Source organism: Eucyclogobius newberryi, unplaced genomic scaffold (assembly GCF_026437365.1).
Source record: "Eucyclogobius newberryi isolate DKJ021-1_F unplaced genomic scaffold, fEucNew1.0.hap1 SCAF_19, whole genome shotgun sequence".
In the NCBI taxonomy this organism is placed as follows: Eukaryota; Metazoa; Chordata; class Actinopteri; order Gobiiformes; family Gobiidae; genus Eucyclogobius; species Eucyclogobius newberryi.
The window spans coordinates 23363645-23381407 of NW_027315823.1; the positions used below are offsets into that span (position 1 = coordinate 23363645).

The 17763-nt window shown below is 38.6% G+C and overlaps 1 protein-coding gene across 4 annotated transcripts in view; it reads right to left on the bottom strand.

The window, feature by feature from the left end:
* The window catches only part of rap1gapb (RAP1 GTPase activating protein b), a 105474-nt gene that overhangs the window by 19702 nt on the left and 68009 nt on the right, over nt 1-17763 (bottom strand). For 2 of the 4 annotated variants that reach the window (XM_072452219.1, XM_072452220.1), the window contains 5 exons: nt 16999-17092; nt 4267-4317; nt 2708-2746; nt 2436-2621; nt 1723-1826 (listed from right to left, as the gene is read on the bottom strand). In XM_072452219.1, the coding sequence (XP_072308320.1) occupies nt 1723-1826; nt 2436-2621; nt 2708-2746; nt 4267-4308 (371 nt within the window). In that variant the 5' untranslated portion in view covers nt 4309-4317; nt 16999-17092. Of the gene's footprint in view, nt 1-1722; nt 1827-2435; nt 2622-2707; nt 2759-4266; nt 4318-5587; nt 5624-16998; nt 17093-17763 lie in introns of those variants that run through there. The other 2 variants (XM_072452218.1, XM_072452221.1) reach the window with 2 other exon arrangements.

Genomic DNA, 17763 nt, shown 5'->3' on the forward strand with positions numbered 1-17763 from the left:
GGCCTGTATTATTCTACAGCTCATTTGCATTTGATTAAAGCCTATTTGAGCCAATTAAATCATCGACAGAGCCAACGTTCTGACTTAAATTTAGATGAGCATGTTTACATCCATTTTAAGTCCATTTACTTTGAACAAAAAGTCAATGTTGAAAACTCCCAACACAAGTAAATGTCCTATTGACAAATGTTTAGCTTGGGTCTTTTATTAACATTCAAAATGCAATGCCACAAATGTCTGCAAGTAGAAGCGTATGCTAATGTGGTCCTGAATCAGGGCTATTACACATCAACTGTTGTTCATCTACATTGGCTCTGTCCTCCTTTTTCTAACAGCATTCAAATGACAGAATGTTGTATATGTTTTATTTAAAGCATCTATTAGAACAGAATATGATGACTTCATCGACTGGTTTTAAATAGAACTGGAGTGAGTCAGTCACAAAGAACATGAGCCAAAGTGACTGTGGACGGTGCCCCATCAGCGGAAGACATCTCTGTGAATAACATGGTGGGTGCAGGAAATTACTTTGTTTAACACCTCCCCACCTAAGAGCAACTTGAATAGAGAGAGATTTCAGCCATGAAAAAGTGAAGAGGATATTTTGAGGATCAAATTATTCACGGGATGTTGAGTAATGGGTGAGTAAAACAGGTGTGAAATAAACAGTTATATTTTGGACAATAGTAGTGGGAGGCTGTGCAACGCAAATGAGTAGCACTTCTACCAAGAGAGCGCTGCAGTATTATTGATGTGTATTTATTCCAGAGTAGAAAAGAGTTTTAAATAGAACACAATAGTGTTATTTTTCTCTCCATAGCTTTAAGACTTGAGTGAGGCAAGCTGGCTAAAGGCTGGAGATCATGTCCTGGCTTTGAGCAAACGGAATATAAAAATTACCAGGAATATTAAGTCATAAATTGAGTCACTTCTGAAGACTGAATATCGGTAAAATTCCTTATCAAGATCAATATTCAATGCTTTTATAGATCTCAAATGTGATTACTGTTTACTCGTCTCTAAAGTACATCTCTACCTTTCAGTGGTCTCTATTTTTCATTTTTTGGCGACTTATACTCCGGAGCAACTTATAGTCCGGAAAATATTACTTAAGTAAGAAAATGTAGTACTTCTTCCACCATTGATTACCAACAATCTGCAATACACAATACATATCAGAGTTCAATTAAATTCAATGTATTTTCGTAATGTCCAAAATCACAACAGCGGTTGCCTTGAGTTACCAATAGTTTTTCTGTTAAATCCAAATCAAATCGACCCAATTTCTCCCATTAAAACATTTCCAATCGCTGCCTGATATATTCCACCTACGTAAAGTGTAGGTGCTATGGGAGAATACCACTTGACCTGCCAGTGGTTGTAAAACCCCTGCTCAGGGTAACACTTAAACTGGCTGAGTCACATAGGTGTCCCGCAGTAAAACATGATGATTCACAAAGCATGACGACACACTTTCCTTCGGGGAGGCCTAACCTGGCCCAGTTCTGTAATCAGCAGCTCCGATCGTATCAGCTGCAGTCAGACGTTTAATTGAGGATAGCGATTATGAGAAAGGCTATCAGTTGCGTGAGGGACGTACCAGCGCCTCTTGTCAATAATCAAACTGGCAGCACATCATTGAATTCCCAGCTTCACCGGGCACGATAACCACAAACAGGAAAGCAAACAGGTTACAGATAAAGGAAATGGAAACTTGTGTACCGTAGCATAAGCCGCAGATGCTCCTGATCCCCAATGACATCATACTTCATGGAAAAGACCAAGTGGCCCAGAGCGGCGTCCACTGTGTAGTAATTAAAGTGCTCCTGCGGCAGATGAGCAGACGTGAAGCTTAATAAAAAACTGTGACACCTGCTACTTACAGTACAAGAGGGAGGGACAAAAACAGTAGCATGGCAAGATTACAGACACATTTAAAGACTGCTGTTATTTTGGTAATTGGCGTCCCACCTGCTTAACCCCACTGCAAACATGTTCTTAAAGGTATTCTATGTTAATGCTCCAGGACATGTTTAAAGTCTGAACTGTGAAATCAATATTCACTTCTAAAAATAAAACTTCATTAAAATCCCAGCAAAAAAATCAACAGATCAACAGACTGGTGAAACATATACGTAAATAGGCTGTAAGAATTTTAAAGATCAGGCTCTGGATGTGCAATATGTTTGATTTGTCTTACTTCTTTGCTGAGTATTGTTGCCTTTTTTAATGAAATGTTTTTCTCTCAGCATGAGCTATAATGTGATATAGTTTATTATTGTACTGTATTGCATGTGTATTGTGTGTCTTTTAACACTGCTGCAAATTCATTTCATTTTGGTGATTGGGTCAGACTGTGTATACAAATGTGTATTTTATTTAATTTATTTAATTTCAGAATGAGAAATGTGACAAATTCCTCCCGTTATGCATACCTTTCCCATAAACTGCTTCCTGTAGATTTTGGCGAGACTGTTGGTCTCCAGTTTGACGTGTGAGGTGGGGCAGGGGGGCTGCTCTGCCTCAGGGGGGTCTTTTGGCTCATGATTGGTGCCCTCGATCCAGTAACCTCCAAACTGTGGCAGCAGGATGAGCGGGAAGGGACTGCAGCGGCCCAGCACCTGCAGAGCACGACAGTAAATCACCAAGATACACTTTATTTTGAAAGCCAATGTTGTCTAATCAGGTTGAAAAATTCAGGACATACCTCATGAACACTGGGATATGGGATGTAGTCTTCTTCTGTCTGTAAAACCATAAACGTGTATGAGTCAAGCAGAGAAGACACTATTACTGATACAAACACAGGTCTATGGCTTTGTGGAGCATCATTTGGCCTTCTTCCCTAACACATCACATGATAACATAATGTACAACAAATAAATCAATCAATCAAAACTTCATTTCTTTCCGATACAAAGGGACTAACAACATTACAATAACAGACTGGTCCACACAAACACAAACAGAGTTCAGCATGAACATGACACTGCTCTGTCGGGAGAAATAAAACTTAGTAGTTAGTAATTAAATAGTATTATTATGTGAGGCCTCAAGGAGCAACTCAAACCTGTAAACAAGGATTCTAATTAAAGCATTCAGTGATTATTTTGCACGAAAAGAAAACCTTCAACAAAAACTATGCAGTGCCTATAAGCGACTTAATTTACTTTTACTGTAACTGCACCACAGTAAATGTAACATTCAAGAATTTTTACTCAAAAGTTTCAGAATTCGTTCTCTATCAAACTATTTGGATGTATAAAGGTTAACTGTTTAGGTAAAGGTAATCATTTATTACGTTGCTAAAATAATAAAAGTTGAAAGCGTTTACTGTTATCAAACGTAACATCCTTTTCTCCTGGGGCTTGTGTTATATCATTCCCTCACATTTTTCAGTGCACAACAAACTATTCAATTATACATACGTATGACACATTGATACACAGCAGAATATAGTGCTTTTACTGTGCACTCACACTGCTCTTAAATAAACCAACCGCAGGAAGCAGTGTTACAAGTGTTTGTCAGACAACGAAGGACACAGACTCACAGCAGAAGTTCTGAGCAATAGAAAATACATTTCCATTTTGAAGAAGAACTTAGAGGATTCACAAATGCAATATATGTTAAATTACAGGTTAGAAAAGGAGAGCAGTAAAATTGCTGTTAGGCTGAAGAATGGTGGGAATGTCTGAATTCATTTATATTTATACATAAAACAGGAGGTAATGACTCAATCAAAATACAACTCCGACTAGAGTAATGATGAGGAAACACCGTTGTAACAAGGTTAGACGCTGATTAAAGTTGATTTTGCATAATGTGTCCCCTTAAGCAAACACATTCATGTAATCACACTGTGAGTATAGCAACTCTTTCTTTCTTAGATTTAAAGGGGAGTTCACCTCTGACACGGCACACTCACCAGCAGATTGCTTATTGAAGTTCAAGGAAAGTTTGCCCTTCATAGCAACATTTATTTGAACTCTCAACTCCATAGCTTTTTTAAATTTGCAATATTTGCGCGGACAGTACACACTCTTGAGATACAGTTGTAAACCTTTCATAGCTCAAAAAGGAATGTAATTTTGTCTATCTTTCTGATCTAAGACTTCCTGTTGAGTCCTGCTCCTCCAGCATCACCTGTGCGTGCTGGTGTTGGAGTTCACCTGACTTCCTCAAACCCGTCCCATGATTCAAAATGTCTGTCCGCTAACAGATAAGAACCGGCTTCAAATGCAGGTGTGCGGTTTTGCGACTTACTTTGAGGCAGGGGGGAGGAAGCGGACATCGTTGCTCATCCATCCTGAAACCCTGTGGAGAGGCGGAAAACACATGGTAGGACACAGGTGGAGAGGTGGAGAGAATAAAGTGCCTCATGTGCAGAGAGAGATAGAGGAAGAATTATTTCGGCAGGTTAGTTTTGCTTGTACGCAGTGGTAGAGCAGTAATTCGCTATGACAATAACTCATGTTTGCAAAGCTATTGGTAATAGAAAATGAAGAACCAGCAGTAACAATGTATTGCAGAGCTGAACACATTAAGCAGATTAAAATAGTAAAGGATCCTCCTCTATCATTTCAAGATCAATCATTCCTTGTTGGGAAATAATGCTCATCATGCTCATCTGTACATCATCCAGCTTCTTGCAAAAAGACAGCAAATGAAAGCCAGAAATAACAAGATTCGATAAAATACTAGAAAATGCTTTGACTTAACCGTACATTGACATTAACCAGCCTCTCAATTCAGAGTGATAAACATATCAATCAGGCACGTTTACATTACACTAATTATGAGACTTGAAAAAGCACATTACGGTTATTGGTATGGCATATTATTGGTATGGCTTTTGATAACTCTTATAAACAGGGCTGGCTTGGAAATTCTTCACAACAGGATTTTCAACGTTGTTACAAAGTCTATCGAAATATCAATATCATCAATAATATCAATTTCCCTGAGTAAAATGCTTCTTGCCACTTCAACTTTAAAATCACACCCATCTCTATCTTCTTTCTATCTAGCATCCACTCATTGCTCTAACTCTCACAACCTTGCACACATCAGATGACCAGGCAACTTCCTGGCAGTGAAGACCAAACGCACAAGTCTGTTTGAACTCAGTCCGAGGTCTGCTCGAGGACACGACTACCGCAACACCCACAAACATCACGGCACATAAATAGCAAATAGAGAGGAGAAGAACACACACAAGTGAGAGCAGCAGGTGCACGGCGGCAGAAGGAACGCTATTTATTGAACATTACAGAGATTTAAGATAATTATATTTGTCCTCACAACGGTTTCAGGGCAGTAGTTCTCAAACTGTTATCTTTTCATAAACTAAAATGAACCTTTTTAACAAAGCATAAAAGACTGAATCACTTCAAAAGTGTGATACAACCAAAAGGAGTTTAAAGTCTCATAGAATAGATAGTCCAAATTCCAATGCAATTCTAACTCCAACAATAGTAGGACTAAGCATGATCAAATAGCCAGAATTATGACTAAACGTTACACTGGACAACTCTCCCACAGTTTGAGAACCACTGCCTGAGGATTTAGAGATCGCTCACGATACCTGCATCCTCTCGATCATGGCAAAGAGGTCCGAGCTCTGTGGAATCCAGAAATTGAAGTTGAAAAGATGTGGTTTGTTTCTCCCAGTTGTAAGCATTCATTATTATCACAAATGTAGCTAATCCGTTGCTGCACCAGCTCATCCGCCCCATTTGACTCTGGCAGCACTGAGGCTGCATGGAGAACCAGGAGGATGGCTGTTCCGCGGATCAGAACAAGCACACTGAAAACAAGACATCTCAAGGGGTTCAGCTCCATGGAGCTTGTTGCCACAGCCCACAACTTATTTGAGTACAGTGCCCAAACTATCTGTTTAGCCTGTATGAATGTATTTGACTGCACAGAGACCAAAGCTAATACATTTAAAATAATACTATGGTGAATTACAATACAACAGCAGCATTTTCTAATTAGTTTCACCTTATTGTTCAAAGCAAAATATGCTTAATGCTTATAAAAATGAAAGAGTGTGTAACTCCATAGAGTAATTCGCATCTGTGACCATGAAGCAAAAGAGGACTGAGCTGCCAACATAATGTTTCCACATGGCACTTTATATAAGTGTGGCACAAAGCAAACACACGTGGGACTAGAGTTTCAACCATTGTCTAAAGACTTCAAACCTTTAATTACTCATTTGCTGATTTAAAAGTGTTGCTATTTCCAATCAAACTATTCCCTTATGGTTTTGAAAATTTTGCATTTAAGCTGTTATTATTCAATGGGAGGTTTTGACTCAAAGTTTAAATGATGTTATTATAGTCAAAGGAGTCTAGACTGTTGGAGAATTAAACTGTGGATTGTACAGGGGCAATAGAGTTCTACTGTGACAAAACAACAACAGTATTCTCTCAAATGTAATGACTGACACTTTGTTCCTGCAGAGGAACTACGTTTACAGCCCATAAAGTGTTAAAAATGCTGAGTACACATAACCACACTCAGTCACATGATAAAATTCAAGCGTACAGATTGAGACTTTGACATGTGTCTGCACTAAAACAATAACAGGTGCACAGACAATACACAACAGTGCAGCTCTGGTTAGGACAAACTGAAATTAATATGGATATTGAGATTAAAAGATGGGATTTGAAATATGTTTAATATAAATCCTATACAGACACATACATGTGCATGGGACTAATAAAAATACATTGACAAAATGTGCATTGTGAAGCACACTCCACATTTCATTAGATTTGACTATTTGTTATATTTTGTTTACATTTTAAAATAGACAAACAAATATGGTTTCCAAATGCTCGTAAGCAACAAGTGTAAGTTAAGTACTCACGTCGCTGAGGCATCGTCTCTTGAGAAAAGGCTTACTGGAGAGAGAGCCATTCAGGAAGGCATTCCTGACCATTGTGAACTCAGTCATCATTCAAGCACGAGCCCTCAGTCAAGTCTACAAACTAAGTGCCAATGGCTCTTCACAGATATCTTAGTGCAAAACTGACAACTTCTCATCAGAATCTACATAACAATGAAAGTAAAGTGTGAATATTATTTCATTTCCTTCTGCTTTTGATGGGCAGTGCTGCACACGCCCTCCTCCCCTGCACAGACAGCTGTTCTGTGGGAACAGGAGGAAGGGAGGGGCCCTGCTCCACCAACTACTCGATAATACACACTCCACTGCATGTGGACTGCAGTTCTCACAATATGAGGCAATTCTCTTCCTCTTTTCTTTCATGTTTTATTTCTCAAGCGCTAATACGAGAAGCTCCCCTGTTCCCCGTATTGTGAATTGCATTTACTACAGAAGTGAGTTTCCAGCACATGGTGAAAGAAAACTGAATGCTACTTGAGTGAAATATCTCTAAAAATGAACTTAAATATTTAATGACTAATTTAAAAGAGTGACAGTGGTAAATATGCAAACCAGGAAATCATGAAACTGAATAGAAAATGTGATACAAATCTTGATAATAGTTTAAATCTGATCTGCCCAGCTATAGCCCACACTCAGGTAGGCAAATGAATCTGTTTGTCATGGAAGAAATGTATCATCCAGTATCATCCAAAACGTTCTAAAGGATGTAACATTTACTGCAAAGAACATTTTTAATTAAATTATTATTTAGTTTCACCTTTCACCTTTGAAAATCTGAACTCATTCCCCCGTACCCCTGTTTGTGAAACTCTGCTTTACGTCACAAAAGCAGACAAGACACATCCAGGGTTCATTATGCAACATGTCACAAGAGCAAAAACATAAAACTCATAAAAAATGTTACAGTTTGATTTTAGACGCACCGAGTCAGAAATAATTGTTATGAGTTTTTTTATGGACACATTTCTCTGTGTTAAGTTCATCTCACCATAACAATCATTTTATCATCTGGTTTCATTTTTATATATCAAATGCATCCTCAGTTCACCATGGTTCTTTCATTAGTTCACAATAAAAACGACATAGATAGATAAAAACGACAGTTGCTGTTTTGAAAGATATGACAGATATGAATAATAATATATGTAAGGTTTTGTATATAGATCAAAACAAATATGAATGTTTACGATGAAAAAAGAAAGGAATAAAGTATCACAGGAACAGGAAACACAGTGGATTGGACTCACTCTTCATACAGTGGTGTATTCTGACCACTGCGTTAAGGCTGAATCTATTGGGCTGCAAATGTGACTTATTCATAGGGCAACTGCACTGTGAACACAAAACAATTGATAGACGACAACAACAACGGCAATATGCACTGGTGGGCGATGAGTCTGTGATGTTACATGGACAAAAATCTGTTAATTAGATTTGTTTTTGTGTTGTGTACTCAAGCCTGGACTCGACCAAATCCAAATGGCTATAGATTTTACCCGATGCTGAGTGATAATCACACTGGCCCTTTCTCATCGCACTAAAGGCTACGGCAACATGTGAACATAGATGGCATTCATTTTCAGATATGGCATTGTCCCTGGAACAAAACCTCCTGATTGCCAAGCTGTGTCTTGACATTTAAGCTGAAGGTGCGGGGAAAGTAACAAACTGTTGAACAATGATGCATGATGCTAAGAAAAGGAGAAATCAATCGTGTTCTTTTGAAGCAATACGGTGAATGTACAATACAGTCTACTGCCTAATGATTTACAATATTTTATTTCATTTTGAGCGATTTTGTGTAAAGAAAAAGGTAGGAAGAAACACGAATGCTAAATGATGTTGCATTGATCCAGTAAGTCAACTTAAATGTGCCTCTACTACTAATGCTTGAGCACAGAGTCTGAAAGAGTCATTCTAAACTCTTTGCCCATAGTATGGCATTAAAGGTGCTGTATCCGACTTCAAAAAATTAAGAACAAAACTAGTTCATTTTAAATTCTCAGTAGCAGTCCACATGAATTGTTAAACGTAACTACTGCATGAGCATCTTAATTATTCACAAGTGCTTTTCACAACTCTCTGAGCCCAGAGCGAGTTTGGCTGTCATGGTAAAGTTAACCAACATTAACTGTGCACTTCCTGTTTTGCATAGAATAAAACAAACTATAATAATAATAATAATAATAATAATAATAATAATAATAATCTGAATGGATAATTTTACAATATATCTGTACAGTGGAAAAATAGATTTTACTTTATTACATAGGAAAACATCAGGTACAGCCCCTTGAAACTTTTCTCAATGCCAAGATACAGATCAGGAGACTCATTTATAAAGCCCGGTACGCACAAAAAAATGCCCAAAATGTGCATACACATTTTTCCACGCAAGGAGTGTGATCTATAAAAGACGTGAAAATGTGAGGACTTCCACGCAAACACTGGAGCTTGCTGGAAGCTGCGCAAAAATTTGAGAAGAGGAGGGCATAGGTGAAATAGCGACACACATGGCAGGATGGTCAAATTCACCATTAACAAAAAAAGTGAATGCAGTAAAACAACCAATATAATGTGCGCTACGATCTTTGTGAGGGCAATCAAATGGGCGACAGAGCCTTCACGTGCAGACGCATGCACATGCTCCATGGCAAGGCAAGGCAAGTTTATTTGTAGAGCACATTTCATACACAAGGCAATTCAAAGTGCTTCACAGCAGGAAAAATGCATTCAAATCACAAAGAAATTACAGAAATACAATAAAATTAACTAAATTAAAAATTATCAATCCAACTGATTTTCTAAACTAATAAAATCACAAACGAAAGAGAAGAGTGCAAAGAAAAAATCCTTTTAGTCATATGCGCAGCTAAACAAAACAGTTTTTAGCTTAGATTTGAACATTGTCAGAGTAGAAGCCTGTCTCACATCTTCAGGAAGACTGTTCCAGATTTTAGCTGCATAAAACTGAAACGCAGATTCCCCATGTTTTGTCCTGACTCTGGGCACCAGCAGGAGGCCGGTCCCTGAGGTCCTCAGAGTCCGAGATGGTTCATATGGCACTAACATATCCAAGATGTACTTTGGTGCTAGGCCATGGAGAGACTTGTACACAAGCAGAGCTGCTTTAAAGTCTATTCTCTGAGCCACAGGGAGCCAGTGCAGAGACCTGAGAACAGGACTAATGTGATCATACTTCCTGGTTCTAGTCAGGACCCGAGCAGCAGCGTTCTGGATGTACTGCAGCTGTTTTACAGCTCGTTTGGAGAGACCAGTGAGCAGGCCGTTACAGTAGTCTAATCTACTGGAGACAAACGCGTGGATAAGTCTCTCTAAATCTGGTTTTGACACTATATTTTTGATTTTGGCAATGTTTTTTAGATGGTAAAAAGCTGCTGATGTTATTGATTTGACGTGGCTATTAAAGTTCAAGTCTGAGTCCATTATTACCCCCAGATTTCTAATTTGGTTTGTAGGTTTTAGAGCGAGACTCTGGAGGTGACCGCTAACACTTTCTCTTTGTTTCTGTGGGCCAAAAACGATTATTTCAGTCTTGTCTGAGTTCAGCTGGAGAAAGTTGTTTTGCATCCACAAACTGATCTGTTGGATGCAGTGACAGAGTGAATCTACTGGTCCATAGTCACCTGCCGATAGTGAAACATAGATCTGAGTGTCGTCTGCATAATTGTGATAGGACACATTTTCACTGCGTATCAACTGACCCAACGGCAGCATGTAGAGGTTGAACAGAAGGGGACCCAGGACTGACCCTTGGGGCACTCCACAGGTCAGGGTCATGTGGTCTGAGACACAGCTACCAATTTCAACAAAGTACTTCCTGTCTTCCAGATAGGACCTTAACCAGTTTAGGGCAGTGCCAGTGATGCCCACCCAGTCCTCTAGTCTCTGTAAGAGGATCCCATGATCGACAGTGTCAAAAGCAGCACTCAGATCTAACAGAATTAAGACTGAGGCTTTGCCCGTGTCAGTGTTCAGGCGGATGTCATTTGTCACCTTGACAAGAGCAGTCTCAGTGCTGTGATGAGGTCTAAAACCTGACTGAAAAACATCAAATGAGTTGTTTATTAAGAGGAAATCTGTGAGCTGTTGGTAAACAACCTTTTCAAGGACTTTGCCCCAAAATGGCAGATTAGAGATGGGCCGGTAATGACTCAGTACTGCGGCATCAAGACTGCTCTTCTTTAGGAGAGGCTTTATGACCGCAGTTTTCAAAGACATTGGGAATGTTCCAGATTGAAGCGACATGTTAACTATGTGAGTGAGTGGTGCTAACAAACTGTTCAGCACAGACTTTAGAAATTTGGTGGGTAACACATCAAGGCAGCATGTAGATGAACTCAGACTGGTGATGATCTCATGGACAGTTTTGTCAGTTACTGGTGCAAAGTGAGTCAGCTCTAAGTGTCTTGGTGGTTTTAGGGTAATTTTTTGCATTGTGGGATTTATAGCATTTTTAATGCCCTGAACTTTGTCATTAAAGAATAATGCAAACTCATTACACTTGGATGTGGAAATGAGTTCTAACGGCAGCTGAGCTGGAGGGTTTGTTAATCTGTTTACTGTGGCAAACAGGACACGCGAGTTGTTACTGCAGCTTCCAATTATTTCAGAAAAATATCTTTCCCTAGTTCTACATAAGATTAGGTTGTACATATTCAGCTTTTCTTTGTAAATCTCTTTTTGAACCTGGAGCTTTGACTTGCGCCATTTCCGTTCGGCCCTGCGGCACTCCCTTTTCTGTGCCCTGACCGAATCATCATTTCTCCACGGCGCCTTCTGCTTATTTTTAACCATTTTAGCCTTTATAGGGGCAATGGTGTCCAGAACATTCAAAACACTAGATGTAACAGAGTTCAACAAATCATTTACATTAGAACATGAGACATTTTCAAAGTTTATCATTTCCATAAACAGTGCACCTGTGCCATCACTTATGTGTCTCCTCTGAACAACTGCAGGACCAACCGGTGGTTTGGGAGAAACAGACAGGTCAAAGAAGACACAGAAATGATCAGACAGAGCAACATCGATCACATTAACATTTGAAATATTTACCCCCTTTGTAATTATGAGATCTAGAGTGTGTCCTTTGCTGTGGGTGGGGCCTCTCACATGCTGAGTAAGACTGAAGGTTTCAAGGACAGCATCAAGCTCTTTAGCGTTTCTGTCACAAATATTATCAACATGCACATTGAAATCACCTGTAATGCTCAAACAATCAAAGTCTGTGCATACGACTGAAAGCATCTCAGTAAAATCATCAATAAAACTTTGGCAGTGCTGGGGAGGCTTGTATAAAACAATGAAGACAATGGATGGAGACTGTTTTAGCTCCATTTTAAAGGATACATACTCAAATGATGAAAACACCCCAAAAGACAACCTGCGGGTAATTATTTCATCTCTAAAGACAGCACAGACTCCACCCCCTTTTTTGTTTTCTCGTGTTTCAGATTCAAACTTAAAGTTGGGTGGAGCAGATTCTATCAGAACTACATTTCCTGTGTTTTTGTCAAGCCATGTTTCAGTTCATGTTTCATCACACACTTGCTTCATGCATATATGGTATATTATGGCTGGCTCAGGGCGGGTTCAGGGGCGGAAACTTATGAGAAATTGGCGCAGCACAGATGTAAGGTGGGTTGGGGTTTAGGAAGAGGGAAGTGCGTCCAGGTGTGCTGCGTAGGTTTTTATAAATCGTCTTTTCTTTTTGCAGTTTATGTTCCGGTTCACACGCATTCAAGTACAATTCATCGCACCCTTTTATAAAAGAGGCTCCAGATCTGTGAAGCAAAATAATACATTTCCATGGAAACTTGCATAGTGCACCTTGAAAGAAAACTAAGCTTAATCCAGAAAAAGACACAGAATAACCAGTTCTAAAGCACAACTGAAACAGGACTTTATTAGGAACCGAAACTGTATAATAAAACTAAATAAAAAAACAGGCGAGAACAATGGCTCCTCGCATTCCATGGAAGGAATTCCATTCCATGGCTCGAGCCAATAAAAGCTACATTGACTGTAGGAGCCATTTTGACTGCCCTTCATAAGTGCACCTCCAGCCTCTATGGGGCACTGTTGGGTAGTTGTTGGGTGTGGAAACCCCAAGTATAAAGAGGGCAGGAAATTGGCATCAGGTGTTTGAAGGTCCAGAGCATGGATCTATTATATTGCAGAGGCAGAGGCATATGATTTTTGGCCATGTCTAATGTAGTCAGCGGCGGCTGGTCCATTAAGGGCGCAGCAGCCTAGTACGTACATTTTTGTGTGTTTAAAAACAATATAATTTGTTAAGAATAATGTTATATTCTTATGTAAAATAATAGTATATACATACATATATTTATATATATATATATATCTATGTATGATACAGTCTGCTGCGTGGCGCAGCCTGCGCCACTTTTCTACTTTTAGCCAATCAAAATCCCAAAAACCCATAGGAAAATGGGCTGTTTCTCCACCGCCCATTTTAGAAAGTTTTCCTATGGCTCCTATCTAGCAGTTATGTCACGGAGCTACGCTGTTTACGCTGGAGACACAGACATGTGCGCGCACTGTACGCGGAAATGCCACACGCCTAAAACTGTATCTTCAGATGTCTGTGTACAAAGGTACGTCCAAAACGATTCAGAATGAGCTCCTCGATCGGAGGCGATGAGACTTGAATCTGATGTGTCAAACTCCATGCTCCGTTACCTTGACTGCAAACACACCAAAGAGGAGTGTTTAGTTTATTACCTGGATAAGGCTAACGCTAAGCATTAAGTATCGTTCTACTTCTATTCATAAAAATATGCTTTGGTTATTAGAAAACCCATGAACGAATGCTATAAATGACATGTACAACTAATGCTAACTAACACTTAGAAGCTGTTTTATGAAACACCAACAATTGTTTGTACTTTTATTTCCTCTTAATGTAGTAATTGCTACTATGTACTATAAGTTACAGTATCACTGAGATTTTTGTTTTGCTCTTTACAATCTGATTATATTATATTATTTTACACTATTAAGTGTAAAATGTAATTTTATGTCCAATGTATTTTCTCACAAATTGTATGCGCCTCTAAGTCATTGTATTATTATCACCAAAAGTTGAAATAAAGTGTGTTTGATTAATTAATTCAGTTGTAAATATGTATTTAAAATATGTATTTATACAGGCAATGTAAAATATTCTATTTTGGACATTAAAAACAAGGGAGTGTCTACAGAGCCGCGGCGCGCGGCCGAAACTGCCATGTTATTTTTTTGCCGTTTCTATTCTGAAACTGCAGCCGCTATTTGACCGCGTTTTAGCGCCGTTTTAGACCGCGCCGGGTTAAGGCTAGGGTTAAAGTTAGGGTTAAGGTTAGGGTTAAGGTTAGGGTTAGGGTTAGCCATGAGGCTATAAGGGAAATGCCGCTGTCCCTGAAACTGCGCGGCTATTTGACCGCGCCGCGGCTCTCCAGCCACGGCCTAGAAACAAAACAATACACGGTCATGTCAAATAGCCCGACCTATATTTTGCACCACCAGCCGCCACTGAATGAAGTTACATGTGATATTGTGGCAAAGGTGAGCCAAATAAATCCATTTTAACTACTGGACTTTTTTTGATGCTTTGGAAGACGGACATACTTAAAACCTGTAGTGGCCGTTTTGGCAGGGCAAACTAGCCTCTACTTTGACTATACACCTAATACGGCTTGAGAACCACTGATCTTGCCATTTAACACTTTACTAATACTTTATGCACCATCAATATGAATATCTTCGCCCTCCGAGGCAACTGCTGTGGTGATTTGATTGTTTGATTTAAATTGAATTGAATTGAAATTTAGACAAAAATCTGTAGACAAATATACCAATGATTTGTGTCTAGAGCGAAACATTTATGCTGATTTGTACAATCCCTTGGGCCAGACACATCCTTGAGTGAAATGGAAAGCTAATTTTCAAAGATAGATTAAAGTGCAGTCTATACAAGAAAGACATGCAAGTTTCCTTTGCGCCATCAAAAAGCTTGGATGAGAGATGGAAGATTGAAGTAAATGGTCTGCTGCTCAAGTCTGTACATGGGCTTCATTTAGACTTGTAGTTATGCGACATAATAAAAGAATAAAAGCCTTTGTGGACAACTGAGCTGAATATTCTGATTTCAAAACCGTAGGCAATCTACTAATAAGGTCCACTGGGTGATATATATGAAGAATGGAGTCATAATTTCAGAAATCCAATGTCCAGGTATTAATCCAGAGCTTAAACACATTTTGGTGAGCAAATATTCAGTTTATCATGAAATGTGTTCGAAAACATATTTGTGCCGACTGTGCAGGCCGCCAGAAGAATACAATCCATTCAATCCGTTCATATACATTTTAGTATAATCTCTTTTTACCACATTAATACTTTGTGGCCTCTTTTTATTGCCGTGCTTTTGTCTTGACTTCATCAAATCAATTGGGCTGATTGCAAAGAAAGCTATAACCCACAGTTTTGTCAACATGCTGAATCGTGCAATCTGTAAACAAGCTTTTCTTTTGCCAACAACTATAAATTACTGAAAGAAGCACCTGTTGTTCCTGAGCATTTCTGCACAATAGACAAACACAACCACCCTCTAACTCTTACACGTTAGAGCAGCCAAGTGCCCTTCAGCTCACAAGCTCCAGTTCTAACTATCCTCGTTCAGCATAATGCTCCTCATCTTCATCATTCTGGACATATCTCTGATCCTCGTGCCCCGATGTCAAATAGTCTCAAATTAGGTCAGATTGGTTCAACCCACAACCACTTGACCGAATGATTTAAGAGTTCCAGCTTTACCACAAGGTTTCTATGGCAATGATGTTATACAAGAAGACTTTTTTCTGGTAGTGTATACACTCAATGACATAAAATGAAGAAAAAGTACTCCACAAAATAGCTATAAAAATGTATTCTGTTTGTACCATTTACTAGCACAACAAGTCTTCACAACAATGCACAAAAATACATATTAAAAATAAAAATATTCCGGAAATTGAGTGAAAGAATCTTGCAGCAAAAGCGCACTTACATGTAATATGCAAAGATTGATTTCAAACATGATTGAATAAAACACGTCAGAGTAATCTACATATAAATTGAATCATTTGAAAATCCAACATCTACAAATAGAAAATATGTCATGGAAATTCCCTATATTTTTTGAAGCCTTTCCTTCGCAGCCCTGGATTTAGCAGCATTATCAATGTGTCGTGGCCGTCTCCACTGGAGGTGTGACTCATGTGAAGTGTGTTCAGTGGCATGTAGCAGACTGAACCCACTGTCCCTGGTCTATATCTGTCCCAGAAGACCATGGGCTCACAACCTCCACATCAACTCTGTAACCAAGCCCTGACCTGATCCTTTTACCTGGTGTTCTCAAAATATCTTATTAGACCCATTCACCTAAACTATTTCATATCATATCAATATCATTCTGAAAAAGCTGTGTAAAAACTCACCCTTATTTATGAGACAACCTTATTTCTTGTTCAAAGTTGGCATTTTCATCTCTCTGGATTTCCTCGCTCCTCTTATATATAAAACCTTCCTGTATATAAAACATATTGGATATAGTTTTATTTTACTTAACTAGTGTCTAAACAAATCTTAATATTTGTCCACTTTTTGGAAGTTTCATTACCACTTTATTTAGTTTAATAGTAAGAACTATTCCTATATTGTAAGTTGTGAGCTACTGTGTCCAAGAAATGTCCAATGCCTGTGTGCTTCCCTAATAACTTAATTTCCCCATGCCTTGTAGTGTAAAATCCATAAATATTTATAAGACCAAAAATGAAATCATGCAGTGGAGGTCTAGATCTGTGCTTCATAATCCAAACTATTTCCAGATATACGTTCTCATGCCATTACTGCAATGTCTTACCTAATATTTTAAGGGTAAATTTGGACTGAAATAGTGTTGCGGAAATCTTTTGTAATAGTTGTTCACATTCACTTATGGATGTGGTTTTTTTGAATGGCCACAATTCATGGTGCAATAACAGACTAACAGCACAGTGTAGAATTACCTTTAATAGAGAGGGAGAAGGAAATGGAAGGCGAGATTGGTCCAATGAGGACTCTACTTCATCAGAGAGCCGAGGAATACGTCCATCTTGTTTCCTAAGTGGATAGAAGATAAACAGAAAAAGGACAGAGAGTCAGACAGAGGTGGTGTATGGCCTAGAGGTTTTCATTTAGACAAACACCAGAAAATGTCTGCTACCCAATTAAATCCAGCTAATAACAGGAATCAATTCAGACAATGTTATGAATGCCTCTGTTATAACATTAACAAAAGTGATAGTAATGCACGACAATATGAGAACATTACATAACCAAGACTATTATGTATAGATTTTATAGATAGATTAGATAGATAGAGATTTTTTTTTGTATAGAGAAGAAAGTTGTAACAGTTTGTGCTGTTTCAAGAGACAGGCTCAAAACCTTCAAGTTAAAAGTAGTAGAAAAAACAAAACAAGTCAGTTTTATTCAGTCTTATGTACTACATTATGTACTTTGTAGTGTTATTGACCAAGAACTTAAATGGCAAATATCATGCATTATTTTTATTCGTATTACTGTTTAAACATGATTTAGGGGACATCTCATGTAAATAAAAACAAAAAACATTTATTACAAACAAAATTACATTTGCATCTCTGCTGTTTAACCCGGAACTAGTTTTTTGCACCATCTACTGGCTGCAGAGGGGATTACAAACACTTGCATGTCATACTGGCCTGATTACTTCCTGGTCTCGGTATACAGTTGTACTGATTTTGATTAGA